General features: G+C 45.6%; 1 protein-coding gene and 1 non-coding gene across 2 annotated transcripts in view; one reads left to right on the forward strand and one right to left on the reverse strand.

The window, feature by feature from the left end:
- Nucleotides 1-2,860: 2,860 nt before the first annotated feature.
- The window catches only part of LOC148144928 (uncharacterized), a 94,422-nt gene continuing 70,735 nt past the window's right edge, over nt 2,861-26,547 (reverse strand). Inside the window, exons 4-5 of the mRNA XM_087975447.1 lie at nt 23,908-24,179; nt 2,861-3,164 (exon numbers count right to left, since the gene is read on the reverse strand). Coding sequence (XP_087831573.1) covers nt 2,861-3,164; nt 23,908-24,179 — 576 coding nt within the window. The remainder of the gene's footprint in view (nt 3,165-23,907; nt 24,180-26,547) is intronic.
- Nucleotides 11,769-11,840, forward strand: trnae-cuc (transfer RNA glutamic acid (anticodon CUC)). The gene has a single exon. It is a non-coding gene; the product is annotated as a tRNA-Glu (tRNA).

Here is a 26,547-nt window from a genome sequence, read left to right on the forward strand (position 1 = left end):
GCAAGCAGCAAAGTGTTTCCAGAAGATCTGCTTGTCATTCTGTCCCCGGGGCGCTGATGCTTGTCTCATTCCCAGGAACTGGACTCTCTCCACTGGCGGATAATTAAACCAATTTGTTTCTACTTGTCCGCTTTTCTGGTGGGAGGGAAGAGTCATTCGCTCTTCTGCTCTCTCTCTCAATCCCTTGGGGTGAGAGGTATCACTTATACTAATGCGTGGGAAGTGAGTAACTTTGATGATGAATTTCCTCCAAAGTCTGTTATCGGAGAGATAGAAAGATGCTGTGCTGGCGGGGCAGAGAGAAATGGACACCGAGGACTCTTCCCTCAAGTAAATTCATATGAGCACATTGTTGTGCAGCCTGCTTGGTTTTCTAGAATTCGTCTTCACGCAGTAATCTTACAGGAAGTCTATTGCAAAGTGGGCATCGCTTTCATCGCTGCGACCGCGCAGCAGTTAACATCTGAGCCCCAAGTGTCCAAGATGAAGAGAATCCGAGTGAAACCTTCACTCACTGAGAGTCATCCCCACGGCCCTGAGCTGAGGGACTGCAGGCAGTCCAACACGGAAGGGACTGTTAAATGAACCATTGTCGCTCCCTCAGCCTCTCTGTCCCAGAGACAGGCAGTGGGACAGCATAAACACATAACATCATTCTCGCCCAGACAGAAGCCGTTCAGCCCATCGAGTCCACGGCGACTCTCTGCCACTTTTCTCTCTCTGAGGTTATTCACAATCAGTGATATCTGTCCTAATAGTAAGGGGCTGTGTCTGAGTGGTGATACGGTTTGTGACATGCTGATCCTTTTGTCATTCACGTCCGAACCGGCGTGGCGAATTACTGCAGGGAATGGATGAAACCGCAAGGCATGTGTTTCAACTTTATCAGCTCATTGGCACCTCAAAGAAGTGGTTTTGCGAATCAGTTCAGAGGAAACCGACGAAGAACAGGAAACGACCACTCAGACCTCCAAAAAGCATGTTACTTGAACCGTGTGAGTTTCCTGAGTGTATCGGTATGATACAGGATATTCAGGAAGTAGGTGCGAAGGCAAGATACAGAATAGAGTACCATTACAAAGGAAAGCTGCTGAAGGAGACATTGAGCAATAGCAGAGGATGGTTTCGATCCATCGACCGCTGGGTTATGGGCCCAGCACGCTCCCGGTTTCCACAGAACACTTCAGGTTTTCGTCTGACACGCGGCATGCACGTTCGAAAGTGGGCGGCACGGTGGAACAGTGGTTAGCACTGCTGTCTCACAGCACCAGCGCCAGGTTCAATTCCCACCTCAGGCGACTCTGTGTGGAGTTTGCACATTCTCCCCGTGTCTGCGTGGGTTTCCTCCGGGTGCTCCGGTTTCCTCCCATAATCCAAAAGAAATGTTCAGGTTAGGTGAATTGGCCAGGCTAAATTGCCTGCAGTGTTAGGTAAGGGGTAAATGTAGGAGAATGGGTCTGGGTGGATTACGCTTCGGTGTGGACTTGTTGGTTCCAAGGGCCTGTTTCCACACTGTAAGTAATCTAATCTAATCTCCACTACTGTCGTGTAATATGCTGTTTCACAGACAAAATGAGGCTGTGTAAATATTAACTTGTTTCTAACTTCCCACATTCTGTTGGTCGAATTGTGATTTCATTCTGAGTCACAACATGTGTCACAGCGCACACCTTCACTCTGCTGGTTCAACACAGTAAGTAAACGTGTTTCTCTATTCTCTTGCCTTCTCAGCGTAAATCTGCACATTGTTACTTTAAACATGACCGCCGAATTTCCTTTTGCGTCTGTTGAATTTGCCTCTTTGTCAATGTCAGTTAGGGATTTACTGACCCCAACCATTCCCTGTACGAAAGCGTTCTTCCTCATGTCACCTTTAGTTCTTTTCCTCGTGACTTTAAAACTGCCGAATCATTGCCGATCCTTTCAGGCGTGGGAGCACTTTAACTGCATTACTTTCTCTGCCTGGATCCCGCATGACTTGGAAAGTTTCAATCAGGCCAGATTTCAAACTTCTGTTCTCCGAGGAGAGCTGTCCTAATGTTCCAATCTTGCTTCATTGCTGACATTCCTTAAACACGGCACCACTGAAGTCAACGCAATATTCCATCATTTCACTTCCTTGCTTGCTTTCTGCCCAATTCGTTCTCCAACCTCGTTTAGCGAGGTTGAGAAAGTTAATCGGGCACTTTTGCACAAATCAGGAAACGCGGGCTCGCTGGGGATTTGAACCCGGGATGTTTCGCAGGGGAAAACGCAAAGCGAGAACCATACCCCTAGACGAACGAGCGACACAGATCGCAAGCCGCCACTGCCACTCCACGTCTTCAACCAGCTGAGTCTTGCTCAGTGTGAAATACATTTGACATTGCTCTGAGAATTGCAAGCGGCAAAGAGTTTCCAGAACAGCTGCTTCTCATTCTGTCTCCCTGCTGCTGTTTGTCCCGGGCCCGCTCGACTGGCAGAAAGTTGAACAGTTTTATTTCTAAACTTTTCTCTCACACCGGAGTAACCAGTGACAAGCATTGCCCTCCTCAACATAGGGTACAGAGAACAACAGAAGACCACTCAGATCTCCACGAGGGTATCATCTCAACTGTGCACATTGGGCCAGAATATCAATGTGAAATATTTATGTCGACGTTTTTTGGGAAAGAGATGAGAAGGCGGGGTGCAGAACAGAGCGCCGTTATATGGGAAAGCTGGTAAAGACGACATTGACTGAATAGGAGAAGTAGTTTCCCTTCTGGGTGATGTTCCCATCACGCACCCACAGACATATCGCCGTCGTGCAAATATAAACTCTGTCTAAATTCCCATATTCTATTTTTTCGAACTGTGATTTCGCCAAAAGCACAAAATTTCAACACTCGCAACGTTCCAGCTTTAACAAAGTGTTCATAGATATATTTAGCGAACACCTGGAAGAAATTTGAGGACTCTTGAACTTTAAGTCGAAGGAAAGGAAGTTTGCCTCGAGGGCTGTGTAATGTGGAGATTTGTTCCCCATGTGAACTGGTGGTGGTTGACCATCCCAGTGCTTCCCGATGCAGGTTGCCCTGACCCACAGGGAGGTTTCTTTGATAAACTGCCCGAGGGCTTCCAGCCGTGCCGTGACGTTACAGGGCGAGCCGCCGACGATGGCCTGCAGCTGCACAATAATGATGCTGGCCCCGCAACATGAATACAAATTAGTTCATGAGTCACGTGGAACTGAATCATTCTATGGAAAGTTCTTTCAACTTCACGGATTAATATATGAGAGGAAGTAAATGGGCAGGGCTTACACCTCGGGTCCACTCTTCCTTCTGTCGCAACATCCCACACCCACCTCCCATTGTCCCAAGGCACTTTCCCCTGCAACCGCCGAATGCGTAACACCTGCCCCTTTACCTGCTCCCTCCTGAATATCCAAGGGCTCGAACATATCTTCCAGGTAAAGCAGCACTTTACCTGCACATTTGCCACAAACTAGTCTACTGCATTCGTTGCTCACAGTGTGGTTTCCCCAACGTAGCATGAAGCATAAACTGGGTGACTACTTCGCAGAATTATATTGGTTCTGCCTGCAGAAGATCCTATGGCTCTCCAGTCTTCAACATCGAGTTCAATATTGTTTGGACCCGAACTCCCCCATGCCCTTGATCCTTACCACACCCACACGAGGCCTTGTTATCACATAGTCTGTTGTTACACACGACTTATTGTTAGCCAGGAACAGTCTCCATTAACAGTTAGTCACCCTCCTACACAGATCGTTATTCACGCCTTTGTCCCTCCAATGTTCTCCCACTGAACTGGCAGCAAAGGTAGCAATGTGGACTGGTATCCCTGAGTCAGCTGTTTGTCCCATCTCCAGGAACAGGGCTCCCTCCACTGGTGGATAATTAAACCATTTTGCTGTTGCGCTGACGTGAGGAGATTGTGTAAATATAAACTTTTTCTAAATTCCCACCTTCCGTTGGTCGAACTGTGAGTTCACTCTGAATCACAACACGTGTCACAGCGCATTTGGAGGCCCACCTTAGCTCTGCTGGTTCTACACAGCAAGTAAATGAGAGTCTCTATTCGTATCATTCCCTTGCCTTCTCCCTGTAAATCTCCACATTGTTACTTTGAACATGACCACCGAATTCCCTTTTGTGTTTTTGAATCTGCCTCTTTGTCACGGTCAGACAGGGATTTACGGATCCGAACCACTCCCTGTGCGAAAATGTTCTTCCTAGTGTCACTTTTACTTTTTTTCCAAACGCCTTGAAATCTCTGCCGATTTTTTTGGGAAATTGAAAGGATTCTCATTCCTGCACATGAGGCTGAATTGATTTAATTTCTAACGTAAAGGACTGCGGATGCTGAGAATCCGAGACAGAAAGAGGAACTGCTGGAGAAACTCAGCGGGTTTGGCAGTACCGGTTGGAGAAAACAGAGTTCTGCAATTTCTGTTTTTGTTTTTAACTGAAAGTTCATTTCATTTTTCGGGATGAAACACCCAGACTCTCCATGTGCAGATATTCAATCCTTTCGAAACCTGTGAAGTGATTGGATTCAAACAAACCCAGCAATAATTCACTCTTTCTCAGCTCCACAGGCAGAGTGACCTGGGAAATGAAGCTGTCAGTGTGGTTCTTTATTCGTGGCCCGAGTGGTTAATGCGATGGACTTGAGATCTATTGCTGTTTCCCCACGCAGGTATGAACCTTGCCGACTCGAGTTGAGAAATGTCGTCAATAAGAAAGGGAGACTGTTTCCCGGTTTCTTCTTTAAAATTCTAATCAGTGGAGGGGGAAAGATATTTCACTCACATTGGGACTGGTAGTAATCTGCAACCCACTGCCTGTCAGGGTGGAACAAGCAGATACCCGCAGAGCTTCGTTTGAGGCAATGAGTCAAGTGTTTGGAAATGAGACTAGAACAGTGAGAGGCTTGAAATCGTGATCAAAATGAAGCAGGCACCTAAGAACAAAGGTGTTTTATTTCCCAATGAAATATACTGCTTCACAAAGTTGGGACGATGGAAGGAAGCAGTGATGGTGATTATCTTTGGCTGTTCACCTTGTGAATGTTCCCATTGCTGCGCATGTCCGTGTTAACGTCAGAACTCTGCAGCATGGGGGCGCAATGGATGACGCATCTGACTCCAGCTACCTGTTTGAAATGCAGCTCACACCTTCTTCACACACCCCAATTAATCTTTCTCATTGTCCTGAAGCCGCCCTACGGTTTCAATTCCTGATCTGCAGGAACGAGACTCTTTTCACTGTCTCTCGTTAGTAAATGTCCCTGAGAACATCATAAGACCATAAGACCATAAGACGTAGGAGTGGAAGTAAGGCCATTCGGCCCATCGAGTCCACTCCGCCATTCAATCATGGCTGATGCGCATTTCAGCTCCACTTACCAGCGTTCTCCTCGTAGCTCTTAATTCCTCTAGACAACAAGAATCTATCAATCTCGGCCTTGAAGACATTTAGCGTCCCGGCTTCCACTGCACTCCGTGGCAATGAATTCCACAGGCCCACCACTCTCTGGCTGAAGAAATGTCTCCGCATTTCTGTTCTGAAATGACCCCCTCTAATTCTAAGGCTGTGTCCACGGGTCCTAGTCTCCTCGTCTAACGGAAACAATTTCCTAGCATCCACCTTTTCCAAGCCATGTATTATTTTGTACGTCTCGATGAAGTCACCCCTTAATCTTCTAAACTCCAACGAATACAATCCCAGTATCCTCAGCCGTTCCTCATATGTTAGACCTGTTATTCCAGGGATCATCCGTGTGAATCTCCGCTGGACACGTTCCAGTGCCAGTATGTCCTTCCTGAGGTGTGGGGACCAAAACTGGACACAGTACTCCAAATGGGGCCTAACCAGAGCTTTATAAAGTCTTAGTAGTACATCTCTGCTTTTATATTCCAACCCTCTTGAGATAAGAGACAACATTGCATTCGCTTTCTTAATCACGGACTCAACCTGCATGTTTACCTTGAGAGAATCCTCGACTAGCACTCCCAGATCCCTTTGTGCTTTGGCTTTATTAATTTTCTCACCATTTAGAAAGTAGTCTATGCTTTTATTCTTTTTGCCAAAGTGCAATACCTCGCACTTGCTCACGTTAAATTCCATCAGCCATTTCCTGGACCACTCTCCCAACCTGTCTAGATCCTTCTGTAGCCTTCCCACTTCCTCAGTACTACCTGCCTGTCCACCTAACTTCGTATCATCGGCAAACTTCGCTAGAATGCCCCCGGTTCCCTCATCCAAATCATTAATATATAATGCGAACAGCTGTGGCCCCAGCACCGAACCCTGCGGGACACCGCTCGTCACCGGCTGCCATTCTGAAAAAGAACCTTTTATCGCAACTCTCTGCCTTCTGTTCGACAGCCAATCCTCAATCCATCCCGGCAGCTCACCTCGAACACCATGGGCCCTCACCTTGCTCAGCAGCCTCCCGTGTGGCACCTTATCAAAGGTCTTTTGAAAGTCTAGATAGACCACATCCACTGGGTTTCCCTGGTCTAACCTACTTGTTACCTCTTCAAAAAATTCCAACAGGTTTGTCAGGCATGACCTCCCTTTACTAAATCCATGTTGACTTATCAGACTCTGCTCTTCCAAGAATTTAGAAACCTCATCCTTAATGATGGATTCTAGAATTTTACCAACAACCGAGGTTAAACTGATTGGCCTATAATTTTCCATCTTTTGCCTTGATCCTTTCTTGAACAAGGGGGTTACAACAGCCATCTTCCAATCATCCGGGACCTTTCCTGACTCCAGTGACTCTTGAAAGATCTCAACCAATGCCTCTGCTATTTCCTCAGCCACCTCTCTCAGAACTCTAGGGTGTATCCCATCGGGGCCAGGTGATTTATCAATTTTAAGACTTTTTAACTTTTCTAGCACTATCTCTTTCATAATGGCAACCATACTCAACTCAGCCCCGTGACACCCTTTAATTTTTGGGATATTACTCATGTCTTCCACTGTGAAAACTGACGCAAAGTACTTGTTAAGTTCTCCTGCTATTTCCTTATCTCCCATCACTAGGCTTTCTGCATCAGTTTGAAATGGCCCAATCTCTACTTTTGTCTGTCGTTTGTTTCTTATGTACTGAAAGAAACTTTTACTATTATTTTTAATATTACTGGCTAGCCTACCTTCATATTTGATCCGCTCATTTCTTATTACACTCTTTGTTATACTCTGTTTGCTTTTGTATCCTTCCCAATCTTCTGATTTCCCACTGTTCTTAGCCACTTTATAGGATCTCTCTTTTTCTTTAATACATTTCCTGACTTCCTTTGTCAGCCAAGGTTGTCTAATCCCTCCCCGGATAATCTTTCTTTTCTTGGGAATGAACCTCTGTACAGTGTCCTCAATTATACCTACAAACTCCTGCCATTTTTGCTCTACTGTCTTCCCGGTTAGCCTCTGCTTCCAGTCTATTTTAGTCAGTTCCTCTCTCATGCCCTCATAATTACCTTTATTCAACTGTAACACCATTACATCAGATTTTGCCTTCTCCCTTTCAAACTCCAGACTGAACTCTACCATATTATGGTCGCTACTTCCTAAGGGTTCCCGTGCTTTAAGATTTTTTATAGAGTCTGGTTCATTGCAAAGCACTAGGTCCAGAATAGCCTGCTCTCTTCTGGGCTCCATGACAAGCTGTTCCAAAAAGCCATCCTGTAAGCATTCCATGAATTCCCTTTCTTTAGATCCACTAGCAACATTATTTACCCAGTCCACCTGCATATTGAAGTCTCCCATGATCACTGTGACCTTGCCTTTCTGACACGCCTTCTCTATTTCCCGGCACATGTTGCGACCCTGGTCCTGACCACTGTTAGGAGGTCTATACACAACTCCAATTATGTTTTTTTTGCCTTTGTGGTTCCTCAATTCCACACACACAGACTCCACATCATCCGACGCTATGTCATTCAATACCATAGATTTAATTTTGTTCACGTCACAGCGCTGTCAGAGGAGGGGAAGCTGAAATAGGCTGACAAGCCCAATACTCACCTTTCCTGTTGGAAACATTCCATGAGAAATATTAGGCCTCCACTTGTGACCGAACATTTACGTTGCTGCCTTAGACACCCTTTGGGGTTCTCCCGCCCAGTGTGGTAACCTGCTGACTATGCTTTCTTCGCTGGCGATTTTAAATGACTTCCTATTGGTTGCATTATCGCTCAAACTTCACAAAACCCGTCTCAATAAAGCCACGTTTTCTCACGTCTGGGAATTTATTGCCATGCAGGAAACTCGTGTTCTGAACAAAAACCGCAGCACACTCAAAACGTCGGCTCTGTTTACCTTTCCACAGATGCTGCTCGACCCGTTGGCTTTCTGTAGTATTCCCTGTGTTTGTTCAACACAAATGCGGCTTTCCATTAAAGAACTTCAATCCCTTTCCTCTAGTAACTGACCCTCGTCAGTGGCAATAGGTTCTTCTGATCATTAACCTGCCCATTCCCACCACTTGTTCTCCCATCATTGCCAACAGCCCCTGGACATCTCCAGTTAACCTTCTTTGCTCCAAAGAGAACATTCCCAAAAGTGGAAATACCTCATGCCTGGACATGATGCAAGTGTTACAATCGGGAAGAGATTTTGGCAAAATATTGTCAGTTAGCAGGTGGAAAAATGTTCATGAAGTAAAACAGAAATCCCAGTCTCCCGCTTTGTGACTCTTTAGAAACTCTTTGGGAAATGGAATTAGAGGAGAATGAAGGAATGAACTGTCCGACTGAGCAGAGACAGTCCAGACACCGTCCCCTTGTTTAAGAGGCCGGGAGATTGACTCTATTATTCTCGGGACATGAACTGAACTGAGACATTGAAAAAATTCTCGTTGCTGCACATCAGGAATTCAAACCCCTTCTCGGTTCCGGGTCACTATGAAAAGTCGGGAACAGGCAAAACACTGAAAGGCTCAAAGGGCGATGGCCCCGGTGTAGGAAAGCTAGTTCCTAGTGACATGGATGTGCCTGCAGATGGTGGGATCAGACTGTCCCCATGTCTTCACAATGAATGGCCCAGGCTTTAGCATATAAAAGTAAAACTGTAGAGGACAGTGTACATGCTAGGCACGACAGACAGAATTATGCATTGACGAACCGCCTCCTCTAACAGACTGTGCAAGCTGTGCTTTTACGTATCTCTCTATCGCAATTGGCCAGCCTGTAAGTTGTTAATCGGAAGGTTGGTGGTTGGAGACCACCCAGGCACGGAGTGTTTGTTGTTCTCGCTCCTACCGCTTTCTTGGCTGCGAAGATGAGCGTTTTTAATGGTGTCAGGAAAATGTTTCCCAAACGGAAATCTTCTCCACTGAGGAAGCACAAAGGGGTTTCTGAATTGATTTAATTTCGAACGTAAAGGACTACGAATGCTGAGAATCCGAAACAGAAAGAGAAACGGCTGGAGAAACTCAGCAGGTTTGGCTGTACCTGGATAAGGAAAAAAAAGATTTCTGAAATGTTGTCTCTGATTCTCTTTCTACAGATGCTGCCTGACATGCTGAGTTGCTCCGGCAATTTCAGTTTTTGTTTTTAACTGAACGTCCATTTCATCTTTCGGGATGAAACACCCAGACTCGCCATTTGCAGATATTTAACACTTTCGAAACCTGTTAAGTGATTGGATTCAAACAAGTTCTGCAATGATTCACTCTTTCTCAGCTCCACAGACAGAGAGACCTGGGAAATGAAGCTGTCAGTGTGGTTCTGTATTCGTGGGCCGAGTGGTTAATGCGACAGACTTGAAATCCATTGCGGTTTCCCCACGGAGGTGTGAACCCTGCCGACTACAGTTGAGAACTGTCGTCAGAAAGAAAGGGAGATTGCTCCACGGTTTTTTTTTTAGATGCACATCAGTGGAGGGGTTGAAATATTTCAATCACGTTGAGACTGGTCGGGAATCTGCAACCCACTGCCTGTCAGGGTGGAACAAGCAGATACCCACAGAGCTGCTTTTGAGGCAATGAGTCAAGTGTTTGGAAATGAGACTAGAACAGTGAGGGGCATGAAGTCGTGATCGAAATGAAGCAGGTACCTAAGAACAAAGGTGTTTTATTTCCCAATGAAAGATACTGCTTCACAAAGTTGAGACAATGGAAGGGAATCAGTGACGGTGATTATCTTTGGCTGTTCACCTTGTGAATATTCCCATTGCTGCGCATGTCCGTGTTCACGTCAGAGCTCTGCAGCATGGTGGCGTTAGATACGCACAGTGCCAGGGGCGCAATGGATGACGCATCTGACTCCACCTACCTGTTTGAAATGCAACTCACAGCTTCTTCACACACCCCAATTAATCTTTCTCATTGTCCTGAAGCCGGCATACGGTTTGAATTCCTGATCTGCAGGAACGAGAATCTTTTCACTGTCTCGCGTCAGTAAGTGTCCCTGAGAACATCAGAGTCAAGCCACAGCGCTGTCAGCGGAGGGGACGCTGAAAGAGCCCCACACGCTGCTCACGGGCACATTTCAATTTCCCCAACTCACCGCCCCAACCACTGCGGCTCCTGGGAGTGGAGAGGGAACAAACACCAAAACCCAGTCTCAGTTTTGTAAATCTTCAGGAAATATGAAAGCTGTTCATCCCTTTGGATCTTCCATCCTGGGCTGACAGCGTTGATTTTAAATGGCTGTCCAGTCAGTGCCGATTCTTTTTGGCTGAAAAAAAATCTTCCTTATCTCATCCCAGCATTTCTTGCCACAGAGAACTGTGCGGCAGAGTTCATGTATATATTTCTTTGTATGGTATTTTGTAAATAACATTCGTTTGCTGGTTGTTTGTATCGGGTATTTCAGGTTCATTAGCCGCTGTTTAAGTGTGTTGGTAGGTTTGTGGGCTACCATGATGCTGAGAGGGCTGAGTTGTCTGGACATCATTTCCCAGATGTCTTGAATGTAAAGTAATGTGGCTAGGGTTTCTGCACACGTTGCGTCTGCTTGAGTCAGTTTGTTGATGTGAAATCGGCACACTGGGTTTACTGGTTAGGCAAAAGTGAGGACTGCAGATGCTGGAAACCAGAGTTTAGATCAGAGTGGTGCTGGAAAAGCACAGGAGGTCAAACAGCTTCCGAGGAGCAGGAAAATCGCTGTTTCGGGCAAAAGCCCTTCATCAGGAATAGAGGCAGGACGCCTCCAGGGTGGAGAGATAAATTGGTGGTGGTGGGGTGGGGGGGGGGGGGGAGCTGAGCAGAAGGTAGCAAAGAGTACAATAGGTGAATGGGGGTGGGGGTGGAGGTGGCAGGTCAGAGAGGAGGGTGGAGCGGATAGGTGGTCAGGGAGATTGGAAGGTAGGACAGGTCAGCTGTAAGGTTGGAACTGAGGTAAGGTAGGGGAGGGGAAATGAGGAAACTGGTGAAGTCCACATTGATGTCCTGGGGGTTGAATGTATCGGAGGCGGAAGATGCGGCGTTCTTCCTCCATGCATCTGATGGGGAGGGAGCGGCGATGGAGAAGGCCTAGGACCTGCATGTCCTCGGCAGAGTGGGAGGGAGGTGGGGGGAAATGTTGGGCCAGAGGGCGATGGGGTTGATTGGTGCGGGTGCCCTGGAGATGTTCCCTCAGCGCTGTGACTTTACTCTGCGAGGAGTCTCCAGTCTCCCCAATGTGGAGGAGACCGCACCGGGAGCAATGGATACAAGAAATGATATTGGTGGTTGCACAGGTGAAAGCCTTCGATATACCGCGGCTCGGGTTCGATTTTCGGGCAGGTTAGTCATTTCTAGCAGATCTGACACCATGCATTGACATCTCCCTGGTGGTCTAGTGGTTAGGATACGGCGCTCTCACCGCCGCGGCCCGGGTTCGATTCCCGGTCAGGGAAGCAATTTTCTGTGGGGTTTGTTGGCTACCCGTTCTTCTTAAATGCGCTGTCCAGTTATTGATTGGTCTTCGAAGTTCCTGGGTGCTCCAGTGTGTCGTGTCTCGTTGAAATAGTGTCCTGATTCAGATTTGTTTGTATGTGCAGGGATGATTGCTTCTGTCGCTAAGTTCTTGGTTCGCGTGCGTTGTTTTCCTGTAGACGCTGTTTTGAATTTACCATTGACTGTTCGCTCTACTGTGACATCGAGAAATGGCACTTTGTTGTTGTTCTCCTCTTTTGTGAATTTTATGCCCGTAAGGATATTGTTGATGGTGTTGTAGGTTTCCTCTAATTTGTTTCATTTTTTGATGACAAAAGTGTCATCACTGTAGCGGACACAAAGTTGGGTTGGATCGTTGAAAGGGCTGTTTGTTCGAGTCTCTGCATTATTGCTTCTGCTAGGAATCCTGACACTGGTGGTTTCATGGGTGTTCCGTTGATTTGTTTGTAGGGCTTGTTACTGAATATGAAGTGGGTGATAAGGCACAGTTCCACGAGCTTGACACTGTTATCTTGTTAAAGCACAACATTATTCCATCATCTTCGATCTTGGTGTCTTTGGTGTTCAGGAATTCTTGGATGGAGTAAATGGAGTGACGTGAATCTTCGACTTGGTGTTTTAATCTTCAGTGGAGGCCTTTGACTAGTCTGTATATTGGTGTTCCAAGTAGTGAGACTGTGGCCTGAGGGGTCTCCTGGTTTGAAGAGGAGGAGAACAACAACAAAGTGCCATTCTTAGATGTCACAGTAGAACGAACAGTCAATGGGGAACTTCAAACTAGCGTCGACAGAAAAACAACACACGCAAACCAAGTTCTTAACCACAGAAGCAATCATCCCAACACCCACAAACGAAGCTGCATCAGGACATTATATCAACGAGCCACTACACACTGCAGCACAGAGAAACTACGAAGAGCACAAGAGAAAGACGTATATAGTGTATTTAAGGAGAACGGGTACCCAATAAACCCAGTCCGCCGATTTCTCATTGATGCTTCCAAGCTGACACTCAAAAATTCGGTTTGTCCCTCCATTCTTTCCTGCTTGTTTTTTGTGGGTTTCGAAAGCTTTCCCAATCCTCTGACTGAGTATTGGAGTTTGGAAGTTATTTTGTGGCTGTACAGGACATTGGTTAGACCACTTTTGGAATATTGTGTACAATTCTGGTCTCCCTCCTATCAGAAGCATATTGTGAAATTTGAAACTGTTCTGAAGCACCAATGGTTCCGCAGAGGGGAAGAGGCCCTTCTGCTGCCCTGAGTGCGGGAAGGCCTTCAGTGATTCCTCTGCCCTGCTGACGTACCAGTTGGTCCACACCAGGGAAGGCCGTTCTCCGGCCCCAAGTGCGAGATGGCCTTCAGCAGTTCTTCCCACCTGCTGAGACACCAGTGGGTCCACACCGAGGAGAGGCCATTCTTCTGCCCAGATGTCACAGTGCAGGAAGGGCTTTGCTCTTTCCTCCGACCTGCTGGCCCATTGGTGGGTCCACATTGGGGAGAGGTCGTTCAGTTGCCCTAAGTGCAGGAAGGCCTTCAGCAATTCCTCAGCCCTGCTGAGGCACCAGTCCGTCCACACCGTGGAGAGGCCCTTCAGCTGGCACGACTGTGGGAAGAGGTTCATGTTTTCCTGCAACTTGCGGAAGCACCACCGGGGGCACCAGCGCTCCCAGCAATCAGATCCCACCGGTGACGCTGCCTTCGGTCACACCCCAGGACTGAACCTCTGCCAGTTCTGACAGTGGGTGCAGTGGGAGAGTAGGTGGGCTGTTTTTGTTTTCTGCTGGACTGCAAGTGCCTCCCCTACACCCCACAACCACAACCCCATGGTGCCTCAGGGTTAGCACTGCTGCCTCATGGCACCGGAACCCAGGATCAATTCCACCCTAGGGGGTCTGTGTGCAATATACGGAGGGTAGAAAAATGGATCTGAGTAGGTTACTCTTCGGAAGATCAGTGCAGATGTGTTGGGCTGAAGGACCTGGTTCCACATTGTAGGAGTTCTACGATACTATGAGCTTTGCTTTCAATGGACACTGCTGCTCATTGAGCCCGGGACTGCACATTGCCAATGAAATGTTCCAGAGAAACCTAAGACCGCAAGACCATCGGAGCAGAAGTTAGTCCATTCGGCCCGTCAAGTCTTCTCTGCCATTATTTAGTGACAAAAGTAGTGCAGATGAGATTAGCTACAGTGTGGAAACAGGCAATTTGCCCCAACAAGTCCACACCGACCCTCCGAAGACAAACCCATCCAGACCCGTTTCCCTTTGACTAATGTACCTAACTCTATGGGCAATTAAGCATTGCCAATCCACATGACCTGCACATCTTTGGTTTATGGAAGAAAACAGGATCATCCAGTGAAAACCCACGCAGACACTGGGAGAATGTGCAAACTCCTCACAGACAACCACCCAAGGCTGGAATCAAACCTGGGTCCACGGCACTATGAGGCTGCAGTCGTAACACTGAGCCACTACATGTTGCAACCCGTAGCAGGCAAGCAGGAGGTTGGGAGAATACAGCAAGCCAGGCAGCACCAGGATGTGGAGTAGTCAGCGTTTTGGGTATTAACCCTTCTTCAGGACTGAAACGCTAACTTCTCTGTGAGAAACGATTTACGGGAATATTGCTGAGGGTTGGAGGGTTTGAGCTACAGGGAGAGGCTGAATAGGATGGGGCTGTTTTCACTGGAGCATCGGAGGCAGAGGAGTGACCCAATAGAAGTTACAAAATTATGAGGGATATTGACAGGGTAATAGACAAGGTCTTTTCCCTGGGATGGGGGAGTCCAGAACTAGAGGGCATAGGTTTAGAGTAAGAGGCGAAATATATTAAAGGGACAACGTCTTCATGCAGAGGGTGGTATATATATGAAATAAGCTGCCAGCGTATATGGGTCAGGTGCTGTCAAATGGGACTCGATTAATTTAGGATATCAGCTCAGCATGGACAAGTTGGACAGAAGGGTCTGTTTCCATGCTGTTTGTGTCTCTGACTACTGGTCCTGAAGTAAGTTTAAAAGAGAGTCCAAGTAAATTTGAATAGTTCAATCTTGTTGAGCTCACCTCCTGAAAAGTTTCAAATGAATCCCTCTGAGAGATACTGTTTAAACATGCTGAGTTGCACAAAGTATCCCATCAAGTTCAAAACAAACCCAGAGTTAAAGACGTCAGAAGTCAGAACACCAAGGGGACCAATACTGATCACAATATTCCAGGTGCAGCCTCATCAACGTCCTGTATAACTACAACATAACTTGCCAACATCTATACTCAATTCCCTAATTGATGAAGGCCAGTGTGCTGAAACCTTTCTTCACTGCCTTGTGTATCGATGTTATCAGAGATATAGGACCTACTTTAAACTGATCCACAATCCAGCTTCTGGGAGCACAGAAGCAGAGTAGTGCTGCGTGAGTGTGCTGGGCAGATGAACCAGAGATCGATGGGTCAAAACCATGTGACGCTATTGCTCAATGTCTCCGTAAGCTGCTTTCATTTACAAAGATGGTCTGTTCTGTGTCTTGCCTTTGCATCTGCTTCCCAAAGCTTCTTCAGTGGAGGAGTGGCAGCTGGAGCCCAGAAGTCCAACGACCCCCCGGAGCTGAAGGAAGGTCCAAGCTCCAAGAAGCGGGCGGTAAGGCTGGAGGCTGGGTTTGATCAAGGATTGTATTTTTAACTCATTTAAATGGTACCTACTGTATGGGGTTATGGTTTACATTAAAACCAGAGGATCATATCAGAGTGTTTATATTTAGCAGTGCTAGTTGGTAAAATACACTCTCTGGAGGAGCACCTTCTATGATGCTGCATTTCTTGCCTTAATGCACTTCTCCCATTTCTTATCTCCCATCTTGATTTTATATTTTTTTGGTCAAATTTAATTTCATATTAATCAGACTTGGTATTCACTGTGTGCTATTAATTTGTTTCTTCGAATATTGTAAGTCAAAATTAATGCTGTAATTTCATTTCTGGTGTCAGAGTTTGACATTGAATGTGCAGATGTGAATTCCAGTAAGCTGTGAAAATACATCAAGAACTTGTGGATTTTAACAAAAAGAGCAGTTCACTGATATTCATGGCATTGTCTCATTTGGGAGTGATGATTCAAATCTGACCAACAAACCGTTTCATGCAGTCACCCAATTTAATTAAAATATTCTTTAATTTAATTGAAGAAAATAACTCTGGCAGGCTAAGATTTATGCAATCTATTTATAAGATTATTTCCACTGCGCGCAATATGGTCTCATCCACATTGGGGAAACTGGATGCCAACTAGCGGAACGTTTCAGGGAACAACTCTGGGACAATAAAACCAAACGACCGACGGCCCTGTGTCTGAACAGTTTAACTCCCCCTCTCATTCCACCAAGGACATGCAAGCCCTGGATCTCCTACACTGCCAAGCTCTTGCAACCCGACGCTTGTAGGAAAAACGCCTCATCATCTGCCTTGGGACCCTCCAACCACATGGGATCCATATCGATTTCATCAGTTTCCTAATTCCCTCTCCCACACCTTGTCCAAGATCCAACCTTCCAATTCGACACCAACCTCTTGACCTGTCATACCTGTCCACCTTGCTTCTCACCTATTTGCTCCACCCTCATCTCTGACCTATCACCATCAATCCCTACCTCTATCTATCTATTGCACTCCCAGCTGCCTTCCCTCCAGCCCCACTTCCTTCCCAGCTATCTCTCAGCCCCCTTGGGCCACCCTTTATTCCTGATGAAGAGCTTATGCTCTAAACCAAGACTGTGATGAAGCAACATCCTCAACAAATAGGAAATAGCTCCCAAGTCAGATTTCATTCCCTCTTCTGTTTCCCCATTCTTTCAGAAATAAGAAATGTCTTTTTTCACCATTACTTCAGCCAGCTTTAAAGAATCATTTCAACCTGTTTTTCTAACAATTGTGGAGGTGACCAAAAGCAAACATTTCACTCCTCCTCAATGTCCCATTTCTCCTCCTATGAGTCATTTTGTCATGTTGTCTCTGTTACAAGCAGCCGAGTGCACTTGGTTTCTGAATTGAAATTTGGCCGTTGAAGTGAACAGGATTAATATTTATCGAAGGCTAGCTGTGTTTGCACTAACTGTAATTATCCACCAATATGATGTATTTTGTTCCACCAAAACTGGAAACAATGATCTGTGTTTATATTAGGATATAGAAAGTCATCCCAGCGATCTTCACGTTATTATAGTTTACTGAGGCCATAACAGCGTTCTGTGGCAGTTTGATGTGACTAAAACTTGGATGGAAAGAATGTAGATTGATGAGAAGTCGAAATGGCAGAGTCTCTGGCCACAATCGATCTGTCTGGCTTGATTATATGAGTGGCGACTGTTCAAGAGCAACTTCCACTCCATCACTTCAACCAGCAAGAGGAGATAAGTGTAAACACAACATTCCAACTGTGACATATACGCATTGCTTCGATGTTATTGATCAAAATCCTGGAACTCGCTCCTGAACATTTATTATAGACCACATCATATTTGTGAAGCAATTTAAGAGGCAGCTCACCACCACTTTTCCAAGGACAGTTTGGAAAGATTTGCTGGCAGAGCCAATGATATTCGCACGATATCGAGGACAGTCTAATCGTATGGATAGATGATTGGCTAACCAATGATGCAGTAGGGATAAGGGGCATGTTCAGGATCGCAACTTGTAACGAGCAATGTGCCACAGGGATCAGGGCTGGGGCCAAAATTATTTACAATATGGATATGAATTACTTGGAAACATGAAGTGAATGTACTATTGCCAAGACTGCAGTTGATTGGAATGCAGGTGGTGAGGATGACATGGAGAGGGATATCGACAGGTTAAGCAAATGAGCAAACCCTTGGCAGATGGAATAGAATGTGGGAAAATGAGGTTGTGTACTTTGCCAGCAGGAAATGTGCTGAATGTTAAATGGAGAAAGTTGCTGAATAGGAGGATTTGGAAGCATCTATGAACTCTTCATCTAAGTTCAGTGAGTAATAGGGAAGGCAAAAGGGAGATTGGCCTTTAAATAGAGTATAAAAGTGGGGAGGTTATAGCGAACCTCCGCCTGGATGTTTTGATTGAAAGTGCAGTGAAGATTCAACCAGCTGACAGTAGATCTGAATCACATGTAGATCAGACCAGTTTCGGACAGCAGGAAACCAGATAAGTTTTTAAAACAAACCACAACGATTTCACCATTAGACTCTTAATTCCAGATTTATATTGAATTCAGATTCCACCATCTGCCCTGGCAGGTTTTGAACCCAAGTCCCCAGAACATTAACTGGCTGAATAGTCTGGTGACAATAAAGTCGGACATCGCCTCCCCGGACACATTGGCATATTGTGTTTAGAGGTAACAAAGGAGCGAGAGGTTGCAGCAGCTGCTAAGTTGTTGATATTACACAAGGGAACATCAGCACGCTCAGTAATGGCACATACTGAAGCCATGGCCCTGTATCAGAGGTAAGGGCTCGGGAACCATAAAAAATAGGAACAGGAATACGCCATTCAGCCCCTTGAGCCTGCTCCTCCATTCAGTAGGATCGTGGCTGATCTGACATTCCCCACATCCACTTCCCTGCCCTTTTCCTGTAACTGTTCATCCCCCGGCTGTTCACGAATCTATCGATCCTTGTTTTAAATGTGACAAGAAGGCTGTCAACAGAGTTACTGGGGTTGGAGGGGGTGTCAGGTCGAACTTGGGGATTAAAACAATGGCTTCACCCTTCACAATATTTAACTAAGGGAATGTTTATGGTTATCCAATGCTGGAAATTGGGCAGGCATTCAGATGAAATTATTGGTAAATTATAAATGACAGAGGAGTCAGGAGAGAAGTGGTGTTCAGGCACACTTGGATATCATCAGTATAGATGCCAACACCAGCAGCTACGGTTAAATAAATAAGAACGGAAGACGCGAAAAGCAGACCCTCCCAGAGCATACAGCGATATTGGAGAGGGTCAGTACTGTCGTTAACCCTGATTGAGGCTGTCCGCAGGTCGACGAGGCAATGTTCATCCCTATCACCGTTACAAAGGATGCCAAATATGACCTTGATAAGAACTGTTTCAGGGGTAGAAACCAGACACAAGGGCTTTAAACACAGAATTCTGGAAAAGCTGGGAATGGCTTATTCAACAATGTTACATCCAAACCAACACTTCCATTGGTGCGATAATAATAGAAGTGTTTTGGTTTTTATTTAGATGATTCTCAGCAACACTGAGCGAGAAGCAACAAAATTAACACAAGAAATACTGCAATTCCGACAATATGCCTGCTCCCAATAGGAGGCCACCTGGTGTTCACTTAACTGTCTACAAGACGCAATATTGGAAAGGAATGACCCAGTTCATAGCTATAAGAAGGGAGACACAGACTGCTTGATACAAACATACAATGGGCGGGAGTAGGCCACTCGGCCCTTCGAGCCTGCTGCAACATTCAATAAGATCATGGCTGATCTGAATTCAACCTCAACTCGACATTCCTACACATCCCCGACAATCTGTCATCCACTTGGTTATCAAGAACCTATCTACATCTGCCTTAAAGATTTTGAATTCACTGCCTTTTGAGGAAGACACACAACCATCAGAAAGATAAAAAAAAATCATCCTCATTTTTGTCTTCTACTTTTAAAATATGACCCTCTACTTTCAGATATTAAGATAGGGATACAAACTGCATTCAAAGAACTTCTGTGGTACAGTTAACTATCTCAAAGTGCTTCACGTGAACATAATGAGAATTCCTTTAAAATCACAAGAGTGGAGCACAGATTAGGACAAGTGACCAAAGACTTGGTCAATGGGGCAGGTTTAGGGCAATCTTTTAAACAGGTTCAATTTCCCAAACATCAGAGGACAAAGACGTAAAGGGCAAACACAAAATAGCAAACGATGGGAAGCAACACTGTGAACATAATGTCACAGGATGAGTAATCCAGGGAACATGAGATCAAATCCCACCACAGCAAGAGGTGAGATGTGAATAATTCAAATCATAAATGGGGAACACAAAATTAGTCTCAGTATGGTATCGATGGCACTGACGTCAATTGTCATAAAAACCCATGTTCACCAATGTCCTTTCAGGAGGGAAACTGCCATCCTTACCCGGTCTGGCTTACACGAGACTCCAGACCCACAGCAATGTGGTTGACTCTTAAATTGCCCTCTGAATTGGCATAAGCAAGACACCTTGCACTTAGGGGTGGATAACAAACATCAATCTTTTGAAAGTGTCAGAACAGAAATTGCTGGAGAAACTCAGCCAGTCTGGTAACACCGCTGGATAGAGAGAGAGAAAGAAACAAAGTCAATATCCTGACCTTCGTCCAGAAAGTTGTGAAGAAGGGTCACAGCACTTGAAATGCTAACTCTGCTTCTCTCTCCACTTGTGCTTCCAGTCCTATTGAGTTTCTCCAGCAATTGGTGCATTTTTGTGTTTCAGATCTCCAGCATTGCAGTTCTTTATTACACTGACTTAGGGAAGCTCAAATCCGATAAAAGAATAAAGCAGAAGGTCTGGAATTACTCAGCAAGTCTGGCAGCAGCGATGGAGATAAAAATAGTTAGTTCTTCGGGTCATTGAATGAACTTAAATCGGGACAAACTTTTGGGGAAGCTGCAAGAGTAAAAGGCACTGGTGTAACTTCAACATCTGGGAGAACTCTCTCAGCCATGGAGGTCAGACTGACTCAGCATTCTGGTCCTGCTCATTACCTGTTAACTTCTCCATTTGTTGTTCTTGTTATATTTCTACATGGTTGACACATTCCTATGTTTTAAAATGATATTCGAAACTGACAGGAATTTTCCATATAAGTAATCATACATTAGAGGGTTTGGAACGTGAATGTAACTTTTAAACAAAAAGTATTTATTCATGCATGGGGTGTGGGCATCGCTGGCAATGTTTGCATTTATACCATCCTTAACCACCCTGTGGTTGGTTGGAAAAGTGAATGAAGGTGTATGAGAGTGTCTTGATTAGCACAGCAATCTCAAAGATGGGTGTGCTCAGGTAGAAGTAACCTCCACTCCCACAGCAAGTCTGCATTCACTTCAATTACAGATGCCATCTCACACTCCCAGGACAAGGACAGCATGGGATTACAATCAGAATAAAGCTTCCTCTACTCTTAAATTGAAAGTGAAGCTACCTCAACACTGTCCCCAACAAACACTGCTAAGACAAAGACAGCATTGGGTTAGATGCAGAGTAAACCTCCCTCTACACTTCCCCATTCATTTAGTCCCAGGACAATGGCAGCAAAGGGTTAAATGCACAGTAGAGCTTCTTCCATTATGACTGACACTTAGTACGTTCTACACCAATCCTCAAGGATAATTCAGAACTGAGACTATTATCTGGTACTGAATTCACACACCCTCATGGGAATAACAGCAACAGTAAATCAGGTAAAACACACACAATGTACAACAAAAGTAGACTGTTATTGGGATCTATGATATTTAAATGACAGGAGACATGGTCCCTGCAATGATCCGAATGTGAGCTGAACAACTTTCTCACTTGCACAATATTCTCTGGGAATACAATGTCCACCTCACTGCTGTCTCTTCAGTTCCTCTGCTCTCGTTCAGGGCTGAGTTGCGGCTGACCACATGGTGGCGTCAAGAGGTTAGACAATTAAGGTCAACTTGGATTGAGGGCATCCTGTGTCATGCCAGTCAGGTCGAGGGTCGCTGATTTACTCAACTTATAATCGGGGACAAGGGGATGTCAGGCTGGGCTTGTATCAGTTTGAGTTTAGAAGAAACAGATGATCTGATGAAGCTGTATAACATCTGGAGAGGACTTTATGTAAATGTAATGTCCACTCATTTCTAGCCAGAGACTAGCCTCTCATTTAATATAGGAGAGTTTTGTTTTTCTCTCAAGTGTTCCCGAGTCTTTGAAATTCACTTCTTTAGAGAGCAGCATGTGGTGGTGGCACGGTGGTTAGCACTGCTGCCTCACAGCATCAGTGACCTCGGTTTGATCCCACCCTCGGGCCGACTCTCTGTGTGGAGTTTGCACATTCTCCCCTTGTGTCTGCGTGGGTTTCCTCTGGTGCTCTGGCCTCCTCCCACAATCCAAAGGATGTGCAGGTGAGGGTAGATTGACCATGGGAGATGCAGGGTTACAGAGATAGGGTAAAGAACTGGGTCTGGGTGGGACGGTCAGTCAATGTTGACTCGATGGGCTGAATGGCCTACTTGCACGCAATTGACCTCTATCAATCAATAGTATACACTTGCTTTATGGTTACCGACATCAAATTACATTCGTGGTTTTGGTTATTTCATCTCTTACGTCATTATATTCAACCAATTGCAGCATCTCGAAACTTGCTTAATTACAATATCCAATATCAGCAGAGTACTTTTTCTTTTTGTCACGACCATTATCTTGAACTCTGACGTGTGACGTCTTCATTGCTGTCAAAGTTCCTTATTTGTCCCTACATTGTCATGGTTTTACTTTGTCGAATGACTTCCTGGCTTTTGCAGTTAACACCCTTTATTCTGCCCTCGTCAACATTTTCCCTTCCAATTCTGTACTAAGGATTTCATGAAAAACCTCCGAGTGTGGTGAGACTGTGGAACTCACTCCCATAGTGAATAGTTGGGGTGAAAGACATTACAACTAAGGGTAAGCAACCCAATACAAATGAATGTCACTCTCACCAGATTCACAACACAGTGAAATTAATACATGCAATGTCCCTCAATTTCTCAACTGTTCCAAACCAGACTTGATGAAGAACAGATCTTGCACCATCAACATTATAATTTAAACAAAAACCAACAATTATAAATACGGCAACTTTTCTAGGGCAAAGTTAAGTAGATAATCTAATTAATAGCAATGATTTAAACTCTTTGATCAAGTCCCCCATCATCTCAGAGACAGAAATTTAAGCAGCAAATTAAGAAAGAATTTATTTTTAAAACTTACCAATTCAAACAAACAGTTTCCAACAATGTATTGCCAAGCCTTTGTGCAATACTTGGACTATGAGTTTTTCACAGACACGTAACTGTAAATCTAATTTAAAAGTCACTGCTGAATGTGAATAGACACCCCAAAGTATTCAGCCATTTCTTTCAGGCTGAGACTCATTCCCAGAAAGAGCCAACAATTCTTTAACTGGACAGTAGAATCTAGAGAGAACAGCTCCTGGGCTCAACAAGCAGCAACGCCCAATGGAGGCAAAGTGGGCGGCGGGGCAGGGTGGGGCAAGGGCATAAAACAAAAAAGCTCACTGACTCTCCCACTGCACACACACTGTCAGAATGCACAGGGGCTCAGTCCTGGGAGTGACCCACAGCAGTTTCATCAAGAGGACCACACTTGATGAACAGATCTTGCACACCAGAATTATAATTTAAACAAGAACAAACAATTATGAATACCGCAAATTTACTAGGGCAAAGTTAAACAAGATAATCCAGTTAATAGCAATGATTTAAGCCTTATGATCAAGTCCTCCACCATCCCATAGACACAAAATTAAGGGGTAAATTAAGGAAGAGAATTTTTAAAATTATCAATTCAAGCAAACAGTTCCCAACAATGGATTGCCAAGCCGTTGGGCAATCCTTCGATGATGAGTTGTTCACAGGCACATAACTGTAAATTTAATTTCAATGTCACTGCTGAATGTGAATGGACACCCTGAAGTATTCAGCTATTTCTTACAGACTGGAGCCCGTTCCCAGACAGAGGCAATAATTCTTTAACTGGACAGAAAACACTAGAGAGAAAGCTCCTGGTCTCAACGAGCAGCAGCGCTCACTGGAAGCAAAGTTGCGGGGGTGGGGGAGCACGACGGCATAAAACAAAAAAATCCGACCGACTCTCCCACTATAAGCACTGTCAGAATGGGCAGGGGTTCAGTCCTCGCAGTGACCCACAGCAGTTTCACCAGCAGAATCAGATTGTTGGGAGCACTGGTGTGCCCGCTGGTGCTTCTGCAAGTTGCAGAATGATGAGAACCTCCGCCTGCACTCGGGGCAGGTGAACTGCCTCTCCCCAGTGTGGCCCCGTCTGTGCCTCAGCATGTGGGAGGAATTGCTGAAGGCCTTCCCGCACTCTAGGCAGGGGAAGGGCCTCTCCCCCGTATGGATCCGAAGGTGGGATGCCTGGGTAAAGCCCTTCTCACACTTGAGGCAGTAGAACGGGCTCTCCCCGGTGTGGACCCGCTGGTGCCTCAGCAGGGCAGAGGAATTGCTGAAGGTCTTCCCACACTCAGGGCAGCTGAAGGGCCTCTTCCTAATGTGGACCCGCTGATGGCTCATCAAGTGAAAACATCAAGACAGACACCTCTGAATTATGGATACCTCCACCTGAAAGTTAGTATCTTTCACGACATCTAGGAGTGAGTAAGACAGATTTTGGGAAGCAAAAAAAGTATCAATTCAGGCGGGTGGAATTGCTGAAGCCCTTTCCGCACTCAGAGCAGGAGAACAGTCTCTCCCCGGTGTGATTGCGCCCATGAGTCTCCAGGTCAGATGGGAAACGGAAGCTTTTCCCACAGTCGCCACACTTCCACGGATTCTCCACGGGACGGGATTCCTTAGGTTTCTCCATGACCGAAGCTTCACCTTCACACAAACGCGTGTACAGCACCTCTCTGCCGTGAATTCCACCTCCCAGTCTGTGTAACATTTTCTGGCTCCACAATCAGAGTGCTGCAACAGTAGTGTCTCTCTTCCAGTCTCACTGATGTTGAAAAAGTACTGAAACAGGAACCAAAAAGCTTGGTTCCTTCTCACAGAATCATGGTCGAAAATTGTCATAGTCCCGATGGATTCAGTGACTGTCAGACATTGACGTGAAATTGAGGACTGCAAATGCTGAAAGGTCAGAGTGCAATGCTGGAAAATCACAGCAGATCAGGCAGCATCTGAGGAGCAGTCGAGTCAATGTTTCAGGCAAAGCCCTTCAGCTATTGATATTGAAACTTCCGTCTTCAGATCTTCAAATAATCTGTAAAAAGAGATTACAAAAATCATCACTGTCAGTCCAGGTTAGAAATTCCAAACAAGCAATTCTACTTTCCGCAGAACACTCTTTTCTTTTTCCACAAAATTGAAAGCACCATCCCACCCCCTCTCACCCCTCTATTCCCACTCCGCTCAAGCTAATTCTCCCGATGGTACAGATTCAGGATCTTACAGAGATCGAAAAGTGAAAACATCAAGACAGACACCTCTGAATTTTGGATACCCCCACCTGAAAGTTACTATCTTTCACGATATGTAGCAGTGAGTAAGTCTGATTTTGGGAAGCAAAAAAAGTATCAATTCAGGATGAACCTTCAATGCAGCTTCTTGAGAAACAACCAGACACGGAATGGTTAACATCTCGGGAGGCGGAGGAAATGAGATATCAAGGCATTGGCACCGACACCAGACAGAAACTGAACATACAGGCATGGCAAACATTATGGGCAAGCCAGAGTCATAGAGATACACAACACAAAAACTGGTCCTTCAGTCCAACTCATCCGTGCCGACCAGATAGCCTAAATTAATCTCGTCTCATTTACCAGCACTTGGCCCATATCCCTCTGAACTCTTCCTATTCATATATCCATCCAGACGCCTTTTAAATGTTATAATTGGACCTACATCCACTACTTCCTCCGGCAGATTATGCCTTACACTTGCCTCTCTCACCCCAAACATATTAACCTCCTGTTCTGGACTTCTCCCATCCCTGGGAAATGACTTTGTCTATTTAACCTATCCATGCCTCGCATGACTCTATAAACGTCTGTAAGGTCACCCCTCAGCCTCTGGTATACCGGGGAAAACAGCTCAAGTAATGCACTGCGTGTACTTTTAGCTTCACACTCGCTGAACCTTCCTCCCGTGTAAAACATTGTTTCCTTCCCCAACACTGTCCATGGGAAAAGCCAAGAGTGCTGAGACTCTGGAGTTGGGGGAATGCCACGGAGAATTCCTACAATGTGGAAACACGCCATTCAGCCCAACAAGTCCACACAGACCATCCAAAGTGTAACCCATGCAGACACTTTCCCCTATCCCATTACACTACACTTACTGCACACTCTGGGCCCATTTAGTATGGCCACTTCTCCCGAAACTGCACATCGTTAGACTTTGGGAGGAAACCCACGCAGACACGGCAGGGAGAATGGGCAAACTCCACACAGACAGTCGCCCCAAGGCTGGAATCGAACGCTGGTGCTTGGTGCGGTAAGGCAGCAGTGCTCTCCACTGATCCATCGTGCTACTTACGTGTGCAAAAGGAGGTGGGGACTGGGAACTTTGTTAATTGTACCACACAGTGGATTGTTGAGTAAGGTTATATCTCACGGGATCCAGGGAGAGCTAACCAACTGGGTCCAAAATTTAGAAGCGCGTTGTTGTAGATGCTGGAATCCTTCCTGAAAACAACAAATGCTGAAGATCACAGTGGGTCAGGCAGCGCTGTGCTACTCTATGACCGGATAGTGTGGATGTGGAGATGATGTTTCCACTAGGAGAAGGGTTGAGGATACCAAGTCATTGAGGGCATTTAAGACAGAGATAGGTTCTTGATTAGTAAGGGGTCAAGGGTTATAAGGAGAGGGCAGCAGAATGGGATGGAGAAATATATCAGCCATGA

Source organism: Chiloscyllium plagiosum, unplaced genomic scaffold (genome assembly GCF_037043375.1).
Source record: "Chiloscyllium plagiosum isolate Xiang-an unplaced genomic scaffold, Cpla_swu_hap1 HiC_scaffold_27, whole genome shotgun sequence".
Classification (NCBI taxonomy): Eukaryota; Metazoa; Chordata; class Chondrichthyes; order Orectolobiformes; family Hemiscylliidae; genus Chiloscyllium; species Chiloscyllium plagiosum.